This window comes from Diabrotica virgifera, chromosome 6 (genome assembly GCF_917563875.1).
Source record: "Diabrotica virgifera virgifera chromosome 6, PGI_DIABVI_V3a".
Lineage (NCBI taxonomy): Eukaryota > Metazoa > Arthropoda > Insecta > Coleoptera > Chrysomelidae > Diabrotica > Diabrotica virgifera.
In genome coordinates this window covers 9,759,537-9,771,808 of record NC_065448.1, presented here as the reverse complement: position 1 = coordinate 9,771,808, position 12,272 = coordinate 9,759,537, and the positions used below count along the sequence as shown (strand labels likewise).

Here is a 12,272-nt window from a genome sequence, read left to right as displayed (position 1 = left end):
ATATAATCATAGTTACTTGAAATTCTCTAGACTTTTCAATGAGTTGTCTCAGGTTCAGGATTTGTTCTCTTGTACCTTTACCCTTTACAAACCCCGCTTGTTCGTGAGGTATTTGGTAATGTAGATAGGTTTTTAATCTGTTTTTGATGATATGCAACAAGATTTTACTAGCATGTGTTATTAGTGACAGTGTGCGGTAGTTTTCACATCTGGTAGTAGTTCCTTTTTTGTGTAGTGGGATATAAATTGAGGTACACCAATCAGATGGCCATTTTCCTGAATTCCAAACAGCGACACAGATAGAATGGATGATATGTAATCCTTTGTCACCTAGTAACTGTAGTATTTCACATGGTATTGAATCAATGCCTGGGGCATTCTTCTCACATGTCCATACCAAATTAAACGTTTTTCTTCGATGTAGTTGAGGATGTCTTGTTCTACTGCCATTTTTCGTTTTATCTCCTCATTTCTAATGCGATCTATTCTTGTCACTCTGCAACTTCTTCTCATGAAGACATATTGACATATTCGAGAGTCAGGTTGAATAGTGTTAGTTCCAGACCGTCTCCTTGCTCTAATCCTTTGACTCTTGAAAAATTCTCAGTGAGCTCGTTTTGTACTATGACTGTTGCTATTGACGAGTCCATTGGTTTTACTCGTTGGATGTATTTTTGGAGGATCTTTAAGCTATGCAATATTTGATATAACTTTTGTCTATTAATTAAGTCGTAGGCCTTTTTACAATCTATGAATATGTTGTGGACGTCAATGTCATATTCTCACGATTTGATTAGAATTTTTTCACTGTGAATAGCTGGTCACTGGTCAGTTGTAGATCTTCCTTATTACGCCAGTCAATGGGAGCAAGAATAGGATATTACAGTATTTCTCATGATCATTTTTCAGTGCGTAACAAATGATAGGAAAAAGGGTAAGTCCGTGATAATACACATTTATGACATTTATTCTAACATGACATTTTAGTTAAATCTGACAGTTGTCACATTTTATTTTCAATTTGGAATAAAAACAAATCAAAAGTGTTTCTTGCATTTATAAAATGGTATTTTCTTTGATTTGTATAGTTTTATAAATTATACAGATTATATTTGTAATATTATTATCTAATTAAAAAAAATTATTTTTTTATTATGGCGCCATCTATCGACAACTAGAATAACTAGAATAAATGTTATAAAAATGTCACCGACGAAATGTAATCACCGACGTGCCTTTTTTTCTGACACATACAATTTAATGCGTTAGAAAGAAATCGAAAAACTGTGACGCACTGAAAGATGATCATGAGAAATACTGTACCTCCGAATTCTATCCTACTGCATGGATTTTAATGAAATTTTGGACCTAGCCTCTACTTATCTCCTAATTCATCATATGCTGACGTGTGCTTTTATCTTGGGGGTGGTTCCGACCCCTTCTCAGAGGTGGAAAATTTTTTGGATAAAATTATTACGGAATTCGCTAGAGAACCTTATTCTAAGCAAAAACTGTTCTATATTTATTTTTTGAAAACTCAATAGTTTTTGAGTTATTCGTGGTTGAAAATTGGCCATTTTCATTGAAACTTAATACCTTTTCGAACGGTTTTTTGTGAATACCTTAAAAACTATGCAACTAACCAAAAAAATTATATTCAACATTTTTGTAAGTTATAAAAAAACAAAGAGACACTTGCCTTCATAACTCTTCTAGTTATAATACAAAAAAAGAGATATGGTAAGTGAAAATAGTTTGTTTTTTTTACATTATCAAATTGGTGTATTCAACTTGAAATAACAGAGAAACGGTCGACTTTACGTGTATAATGCTACCAATACCTTCTGTAGTGCTTGAAAAGACCTTTAAAATGAGCTATATTAAAGGTCCATTACATTAAAACTAAGCGAGATAGGCTGCAAACAAAATTGATAACTATGTGTTTTAAGAAAAAATGAGAAGTAATTTTAACCCTCATCCACCAAAATGTAATTGCATGGTTTTACTTCTACAATACCTTTTAGTATAGTGTTATTTCTATGTTCAGAAAGTTGGACGAGTTTAAAATGAATGGTTTAAAAAAAAAGATCAAATTATAGAGAGCATTTTTAAATGTTCTTAAAAATCTTCCTTTTTCTCCATGTAACTTAAAAATGATAACAGATACAGTAATGAAAAATAAAAAGGAAATTTTTATCTGTAAAAACCCTACATCTTTGTGTGGTATCTTTTTTTCGTATCTCTTATCATTTTCGAGCTACATGGAGGAAAAGGAAGATTTTTAAGAAAATTTAAAAATGCGCTCTATAATTTGATCTTATTTTTTTCAAAAACTATTCATTTTAAACCAGTACAACTTTTTGAACACATAAATAACACTATAAAAAAAAGTATTGTAGAAGGAAGATGATGTATTTAAATTATGATGGATGAGGAGTTAAATGTACTCTCATTTCTTCTTAAAATACATTAGTCATAAACTTTTTTGCAGAATATCTCGCTTAGTTTGAATGTAATCGACATTTAGTATTGCTCATTTTAAAGGTCTCTTCAAGCACTATAAAAGTTATAGGTATCATTATACACCTAAAATCGACTATTTCTTTGTAATTTCAAGTTGAATACACCGATTTGAGCATGCAGCAAAAGAACAAACTCTTCTTACCTACCATATCCCTCTTTGTATTTTAACTAGAAGATTTATGAAGGAACGAATCTCTTTGTTTTTTTATAACCTACAGAAATATGTTATATAGTTTTTTTGTTAGATGCATAGTTTTTAAGGTATTTGCAAAAATCCGTTGAAAATTTTCAACCACGAGTAACTCAAAAAGTATTGAGTTTTCAAAAAATAATTATAGAACAGTTTTTGCTTAAAATTAGGTTCTCTAGCCTCTTCCGTGGTTATTTTAACCAAAACATTTTCACTCCCGAGAAGGGGTGGAAACCACCCCCAAGATAAAAGCGCACATCGGCATAGGGTAGACTTTGTTTCATGGGCTATTCCCTACTTACTGTAAAAATATCAAGTAGATCGATGTAGTAGGATGGAATTCGGAGGCAAATACCCTCATTGACTGCCCTATATCGAAAATCGGTTTGATATTCCCCAACAATATTTTCAGTTAATTTTTGGAGTCGTTTGTGTACAAGAGGGATATGCGTTGATAATTTTGCATTTAAGTTTTCCCCATTTTTACAGAATGAAGTCTGAGGAACATCTTAAAGTTACGTAGTAAAGACAAAAAATTCTTGAGAAGTAGCCAATACGAAAATGGAATAAGAAAAAGAGGTATGCTTAGTATAGAGGTATGCTATGATAGATAGAGACCTCAGAGATGGCGACTGGGAGAGTAGAGTGGTGTTAAGGAAGAAAACGGCGAACTACTGATAATGGGAAAAAGCTGAAGAAGAACGAAAAGAGGTAGAGAATGGAAAAGGTTTCATAGATAAAATTAAAAACAATAGAAAAATGGAAGAATAATGGATAGAATACGTGAAGGAAAGTATATAGTAAGTCAAAAGAAAATTAAAAACCAGGAATAAAAACTCGAACAGATGCTCTGTTGGATTACAAAAAACTGTAGTTATCGCAAATATTTTAGAAACCGTACAGTTATTAACGATTTTGGAGAAATGTTATGTCAGTAAAAATGAAACTATTTCTAAAATATTTCGATCACTGCTGTGTTTGGTTGATTTCTATAAAGTAAGAATACAAGAGAATAGTTTTTAATAATAGAGACATAAAATATTAATTAGTACAACATATATAGCTATTAGATTCAGATCATTTGTGATACAAATTATTTTTTTCTAATTTTATAACAAAATTGCCATTGGTACAGTATGTTCTATTCCAAAGGTACCTACTTATTTTAGTTGTTTCTGATACCGTATAATGTTATAATGATATCGTATAATGTTATAAGCAGTACCGTTGCATAGAGACATTGAAGAATAAATTTACTTAATACAAATAAAATTAAGGTTGTAACATTGCTGAAATTTGGAATTGAAAGTTTACTATGTCGGTTCGCTAAACTCAGACACAACTGGCTAGTGATTTTAGTAAGTAATTTTGCCAATTTGGTAAAATTGGCAAAAAAAATAATTACTAAATAGTTAATAATTACTAAATAGTTAGTAATTTTGTCAATTTTGTCAAGATTGGCAAAAAACAAAAAAAATACCTACTAAAATCACTAGCAAGTTGTGTCTGATTTTTTTATCGAACCGACTATAAATGAATGCTTGAGAACAGAAATAGTCACATGAGACTAAATCTGACGAATGCGATGAGTGGTCAATCAATTAGTACCATAATCGCTGTAATTCTGTGTAATCTCCAAGTTTTAACTTTAAGCTGTACATTCCTTATTATCAACTTTTTAATAAATAACGTTGTTGGTGTACGTCGCATGTACCTACAACATCTTAAGAAGCATTCCCTTTTTTCTAAATCAGAAGTAAATTCATTCTTCCAAAGCTTAAATGACTTTTTAAATGAAACAAAATACTGCCAAATACTGCCATAATTAGTAACAAACCAAACCTTTATATAGAGATAAAATATATATACTTAATTATGCGAAAAGGACGTAAGACACATCTTATGGAAAATATAATGTCACTCAAATGAAATAAAATTTACATGAATACATTCGTCCCTAAATTTCAATCATTTGGTACCATTGTGTTAACTCTGAATTTTGCTTAGGTAATTAGGGCGTTAATTGTAATTAAAGTATGTCGAAATTGCATTTTGAAGTCCATAAAACTGGCATTCATAAAATAATATTAGTCTAGCGGTTATTGAAAACAGTCTATTCACCATTAGATTAAGGTACAGTACACTTTAGAAGACCAAAAATAAGCATTTTTTCAAGATTTTTTTTCTTAGGAACTTTATTAGAAATGAACATAAAATTTTTTAAATATTAATATCTAACTCTTGGAGAATACAGAAACTATATCTTTTTTCATTTATGCATGTACACTAATATTGTAGAGGGCGCCAAAGTCGAGGCCTCGAAAAAAAGTAGTTCCGATGGCGGACAGTTGATAATCTCAGGATTGGGATCTCTGGTTTCTTACGTGACAACTTACCACCGTTAGTGAAAAATTCCTCAAAAAAAAAAAAGATTTTACGGAAATTTGAAAAATTTTTGTGAAAATATCGCCCGTTTTTCTTCAGTTTTTCATGGTTAAAAAATATTTATTTTTTATTTTTTTGGTCAAATTGTGGTAAATTGTCACGTAAGAAACCTTCCTTTTTCAAATGCAGTACGATTTTTTTGTTTCAGAAATCCCAATTCTGAGATCAACTGTCCGCCATCATTTTTCGAGGCCTCGACTTTTGCGCCCTCTGCAATATTAGTGTACGTGCATAAATGAAAAAATATATATTTTTTGTACTCTTAAGAGTTAGGTATTAATATGTAAAAAGTTTTATGTTCATTTCTAATAAAGGTTCTGAGAGAAAAATTATTGAAAAAATTATTATTTTTGGTATTTCTGTATAAATATTCTTTAGCCTAAACGCAGTATTTATATTTTATTTAAAAAATCTCTACACTATAAGTTATTAAAGCGCTAAACAGGAAATTTAAATAACACAAATCTAATTGTTTTAACAGCGAAGGTAAAAATACGTTTTATCCATCCCCCATGAAAATAGACATCCAAACAAATCATCTACACTGGGAGGCTTGACATCACGAAGAGCTAGTTCTAGGCAACGAAGAGCTATAGAGAGAAAAACTAAGTGAAGCTAAATAATAGACAAACCCCGTCTGATCCTCGTGGCGCAATCCTGTTCGTCACTATTGTCTTCGCAATCGTTGCATTTGTCACAGACTAGAGTCTCTGGTATACACTTCCTATTTTTACACAACCAATGTCCTGGTGGACAAGTTCCACGACGTGCTGGATACATGCAATGTGCCACGTTAAACAAAAATATTGTATGTACACTCCGACCGGAATAGGGATAGACGTGAACTGCGCGCAATCCAAAGAAGGGATGCAGAATTCATTCGGGGCTTAAACTGCAGAGTTGCCACGGTTCTTATAAATATTGTGGGCTTTTGAAATGTTGCTTATATGAATCATTGTTTATAACGAGTTGCATGTAATTATTTAAAAATTATAAATTTTAAATGGTTATTTAACAATGTTCGGTTATTATAAATTATAAGGGACTCAAAAATGTCATTATAAAGCATTATAACAAGTTATTTTGATTCAAAAACAAGTTTTTAATCAAATTGTAGTGTAGAAAACGTTAAAATACCGTTTTTTTACATTGTCCTCCATTCCCAAAATACGTGATCTTCGATTTGGCTGAAAATTTGCCCATATATAGCCAAAATACAGGACTTTTAAGTCGTTAAAAGGATTTTTATTGTTTTACAATACAAAAAAAAGTTATATGCATCGTCTATTCCTATTTCGGTTCACCTGTGCTGTGTAATTACTACAAATATGCTGTACTATTTTGTAAAAACTTTGTAATTATAAATCATAGAGGAACAATGCTAATGGATAAAGTTGATGTACACAACTACAACAAAACTATAAGTGTGGTTTGACAGTAATATAGTATTTTATAGATGGCGCTACGTCAGAATGGCTTACTCTCGGTTTTGACATCTGTCATCCATTCATCTCACTCCTGTCAAATATCAACATAACATGTTTCGGGTGCAAAAGGTGATAATCACATACATTAAATAAAAAAGAGTCATAGAAGAGTCATAGAGAAGGCGTCCTTCTTTTTTGCAACGCTATCTATCAGCATCCTAATTCAGTTTTTATTCATTCACTTTACAAGTTGCAAGTTGATCAGTTCGGTAGTCGTTCCACCGCGTTCCAATACGATGGGCAGACCAAATAAAAACTCTGGTGGGAAAATCTCTGCATTAAGCCGTTCATCTGTCACAGGACCATAACCAATGGAGATTGATTAGTAAGCTAAAAAAATTTTGGAATGTCACCACGTCCTGATAAGGGCTCAAGGAATGAGGAGGATCCATTCAGTGCTATCACTTAACTTAATTCTTTTTCATATATTTACGGTTTTGACTTTTCGTCCCACTCTCAGTTTAGTGGCTAAACTGCTAAACCTTTTGATAAGGTGGGTGTTTCTAATCCGTATAGTACTAATCCGTATAGTACTGATAGAATGTACTAATTTTTATATTGTTCAGATTTTGACTCTCTTTCTCTATCTATCTACAGCGTGTCTACTTGAGTTGGAAACATATGGGAAACTTTTTTATTATTAATTTTACGAAAAAAAGTTATTCTTTATAAAAAGTTCTGCATGCCCCAAAACCTAAGATTCAATTATCAGATATCAAATTTTCTCAATATTATACGAGGTATGTCAAAAAATATGAATTTCGGCTAAGGGTAAAGTACCTTTATTTCTCTCAATATCGAAAATTCTTATTATGAAAAGTTGTTTGGAATTAAGAACTAAGATGAAATATGCAATTACATGCTTCTTATTGAAAAAAAAATATTTTTCTCAAATTTATGGATACCCAACATCGTTTTTAATTATTACAAATATCATAACTCGTTTATTATTCATTTTACGAAAAAAAGTTCAACGCATCACCCTGTGGATTGTGGATGAATCTCAAAGGCATCTCTTTTTTCTGTTTCAGAGCCCATTGTCCAACTTTCCAAGCCACACAGCCAATAATATTGAAAAATATCTTGTATGTCTTTATACCAACAAAATTATTACGTAGTTTGTCTTTTACAAAATCGTACAGTTATTACAAAATAAACAATCGTACAATACAAAAAATTTTTATGTTTATACATAGAAAATTTCCTTACCTGTCAGCAGAAGATCAACATAATCGCTAACTGTACCGTTCCTAGTCTGAATCTCGCAGTAGTACCGTCCTTGATCCTGTTGTTGGACGTTTCTAAGGTAAAGCACTTCTCCGTTTTGTTGGGATCCTAATGGAAGTTCGGGACCTTCTCTGAACCAGCGCACAGAGCTGTAGGAACTGGGATTGTCTACTCTACAACGAAGTTGGACGTTGGTGCCGAGAGGAGCTTGTTGTTGTTTCTGTTCGGCTTTGATAGCGGGCCTTGATACGTACTCTTAAAAAAGATGTAATAGATAAGAAATACAATTATTTACAAGGAATTTGCTGGGGCAGCGAGGAGTACGGGTCTTAATTTTAGAAGAAATTTGCTTGTTACACCAGTTACTAACCTTCTACTATAACATCAGCTACAGCCTCTGCTTTTCCAGCTCTATTGGTAGCCACGCACAAATATCTACCAGCATCTTGCATTTGGATACTGTTGAACCTAATGTATCCGTCTCTGGTGTAAACTGTTCTAGGCATGTCACGTCCTATTGGAGACCAGGAGATGTCGATAGGTTGGTCGCCAGTTGCGCTGCAGTTGATATAAGCGTGCTCGCCAGGGTGAACTACTTGTCTAGGAGGAATCAAGGTGATTTGTGGAGGGACTATAAAAAACGAAGGCAGAATTACCACAATGTGAGTCTTATAAACAACATACATATTCAGATGATGTATTTCAATTAATCTTAAATGAGCTAAATTACTTTTAAATGAGCTACAGCTTCAAAAAAGTGTAATTTCACGTCAACATTTTTCTTTTCTTCTTCATTAATTCTTGGTTTTTGGATTAGTTGGTCGATTTTCCTTCATTTTTATTATATATACTGTTCTTTTATTATGTTACTCTTTTGTTACTATGTAGTAATCATATTATATCTTTCTCGTCTCGCCTTACTTCCTTCCGTTCTCTTATTTATAAGGTTTCACGATTCCTTTTAAAAATGGGGTGGTGCTAAAAAACTTTTCTCTTTTGTGTTCTCTTGTCTATCTTACTCTAAAACCACTTGTAGTCTAGCTCTGACGAAACTCGCTCGTCCAAGATACCTCTATCACACTGAGCACACTCAGACCTTAGTGTGATCAGAGCTTGGCAATGATCAGAGCATTTACCATCTTCCATTAGGCACCCTCATTCACCGTCGAACCGTGGTAGCTGTTTATACGGCACCAGTCTGAATTTTCCCTTGAGAAGAGCAAGATTCTTGCAGAAGTTCCCTTTTTGAAGCTGACTTATTAATATGAATGATCGCTCTCTGAAATTACATGTGTCTACTATAATGATAGTGATTAACCGATGAAAACACAGTACCTAGATATGCACATATGTCTTCTCCGGCTGTCCGCAGAAACAAAAACAATATACAGTTAACAAAAACATATTTAAGAGAACATGATATAAAAAACAGCGTCTAAGGCATTTACAGAATAATGTTTGAAAAAGATAATAATTGATCAAAAAATCCTTTATAAAAGGTGTATTTATTAAAAAGATCCTTTCGAGGCTCAACCATATTATATACCTTGTAAGCAACTGATGATGGAATTGTCATTCCAAAAAGTTCTGTGATGTAGCCAGAAAGGGTGTTATTAATAAATATATCCTTTATAAAGGATTATTTAATTAATTTTTTAGTTTTAAAAAGAGTTATATTATTTATGGATGCCAAAAACCTGCATATCATGAAACGTAACGTGTTGCCTAATAAAATACTTAACATTTTTCTTCACTAATCTGTAAATTCTGTAGAAGAGTATAGCAAATTGTACTTACATATAACCGTGAGGTAAGCGTTGACGTTGAAGATGGGTCTAGCACTGGAATCGAAACCTGTGCATTTATATTCTCCTTGAGCTTCCACCTCGACATTGTCGATGTACAAAACTCCACTTCGTTGGATAGAGTTGGCAGGCAATGGACGACCGTCTGTTCTTGACCAACTTACTTCAAAGTTTGAATCTTAAAAAACAGAAAGAGAATTTGGTTACTACTATTATTAAAGCATCCAAGGAGATAGATCGCGCCTTTTTATGAAATCCTCTCTTTCTTACTACTCTTCTGATATAAATGTGTCATCTCGATGGCCTCTAGTGTTTTTCTACACTACTGTATTGATCTTCTTATTTTATTCTCTTACTTTCTTGCGGTCCAGGATATTCTCAGCAGTCTTCGCAAGCAAAACATTTCAAACGCATTTGTAGTGCGTTTATCATTTATTTCTTTCAAAGACCAGCATTCAGGTCCATATCGAAAATGAAAATGGTTTGTCTTTGGCAGGGCTCGGACCCACGTGCACTGGCGCTGGCCTCATACGCCAGTGCACGTGGGTTCGAGCCCTGCCAAAGACAAACCATTTTCATTTCCAATAATGACACGAGCCGTCTCACCGTGCCTCGGAGAGCACGTAAAGCCGTCGGTCCCCCTGGGCTAGTGTACATCGGCACTAGTTACTTGAAACAGGGTTAAAGATGTAAATGGCGCCGGAACTATCCGAAAGGATCTCCCCGGCAAAAATGCCATACGATAATATTATTATTATTATCGAAAATTGGAAAAACTGTTGTTTTTATAAGCCTTATCTTTGTATCCATCGTGATGTTGTGGCTTTTCCATATTTTGGTGAGCTTGGTCATTGTTCCCTCGGCCATTGCTGACCTTATTTTTATTTCTTTGTCATTGATTCTGGCAAAATCTGGCTAGTTGTTATTTCTTTTATCTATGATCATAATCTTTATTTTTCATTTATTTTAGAACAGCCCTGCTTCCAAAAACACTCGTTCTAATGGACCGCTTATAAACATAAAATTGACACTGGTAACTCTAAGCCAATTCGTCAACAGCTCAACGATTACGAGAGGCTAAGAAAGAGGAAACTGAAAAGTTTGTTCAGGAAATGAAGAAAGACAAGGAAATAGAACCTTCTACCCGCCAATGGGTCTCTTCGTCATAAAGAAAGCGGAACTACGAGGTTCTGTGTGGACTAGTCTGTTGAACAATGTTACCAACAAAGATAGTTATCCTCTTCAATACATTGGCTGGAAGTAAATTGTTTTCTACGTTGGACTTGAAGTCTGGATATTGGCAGGTAGAAATAAACCCAGTGGCTAAGGAAAAGACAGCTTTCACCACAGGATCTTGATTACAGCTATAACCACTACCAATGTGCCAAGGTATTAATATCAAAAACCAAAACAAAGTCCGTTGGAATAGCAAAAAGGTCTTACAACTAAAAGTTAGTAATATTAACTATAGTATTTTTACTACAAAAACGTTATTACGTAGGTCAAAATTTTTGACGTAAGAGAACTGTCAAAACATTAGAATGTGACTTTTCATTATTGCCGTATTTATAATAAACATAGCAATAATGAAAAGTCACATTCTAATGTTTTGACAGTTCTCTTACGTCAAAAATTTTGACCTACGTAATAACGTTTTGTAGTAAAAATACTATAAACGAACTAGACTAGAATGAGATACACGAAAAGAACATCTACGGTTACCAAAAAATAAGCATCTCACCTAGCAAAAATAATAATTATATAACATATATTTTAACATAAATTTTAACAACCCTACTCCCTATCAAATTTTAAGATGCAATTATTTATAATAATTATCTACCAAGACCTGATTTTATTCATTTGAAAAAAAACTACTACTTATATTGAACAAAATGAAGACCCAAAAAACCTATCTATCAAGAAAAATATCTAGCTTACTTGATCATATGCATATGAAGAAGTGTACACTGTAAGCAAATATGTATTAACCAAAATATGTAATGAAAAGTAAACAAACTTATCTTTCACAGCCCCTATTTAAAAGTAAAAAGTTCGAAGTCCATAGGAATGTTCTCTTGGCACGGTAAAACTGGTTGGCTGCTGTGATGGTGGTAAGTCCTGGGTAAGAATCCTGGTTGCAGTAAAATCAGGTAATGGTCTTCTCAAACAAAAACCAGCAAACTCTACAGGTAAACCATAACCGAGTTGCATAACTGGTACATAATTAAATGAGTAAGTATTCAAGCGGCGGAATTTGAAAAAAAGCAGACACGCCGGCAAATCTACTTCTTTTATGTGGAGAAGTCCCAAGATATCTTTAATTTTGATTGAATAGTTTTGCAAATGGTATTGGCTGATGTTTGATTTCCTTTTAATTATGTACATTTCGTTACCATTTCAAATTTTGTTTCAAATTCGTCACTTAAATATGAGAATAGATCTCAATATGCGGCGTGTCCACTTTAGAGTTTGACCAACTGCCGTAGTAGCCGTAGCGGGCTTCGCTTCACGTCGGCCCTTTTCCCCCTTCGCGCTGTTGTCGGAGATGTTAAACTCATGTCTCGCTGAACATTAACTCGAGAGCATAAACGT

General features: G+C 33.3%; 1 protein-coding gene across 37 annotated transcripts in view; it reads right to left on the bottom strand.

Annotated features, from left to right (window-relative positions):
* The window catches only part of LOC114332075 (basement membrane-specific heparan sulfate proteoglycan core protein), a 1,202,649-nt gene that overhangs the window by 35,439 nt on the left and 1,154,938 nt on the right, over positions 1 to 12,272 (bottom strand). For 36 of the 37 annotated variants that reach the window (XM_028281834.2, XM_028281940.2, XM_050653272.1 and 33 more), the window contains 4 exons: positions 9,670 to 9,855; positions 8,243 to 8,503; positions 7,855 to 8,127; positions 5,791 to 5,928 (listed from right to left, as the gene is read on the bottom strand). In XM_028281834.2, the coding sequence (XP_028137635.2) occupies positions 5,791 to 5,928; positions 7,855 to 8,127; positions 8,243 to 8,503; positions 9,670 to 9,855 (858 nt within the window). The remainder of the gene's footprint in view (positions 1 to 5,790; positions 5,929 to 7,854; positions 8,128 to 8,242; positions 8,504 to 9,669; positions 9,856 to 12,272) is intronic. The other variant, XM_050653268.1, reaches the window with a different exon arrangement.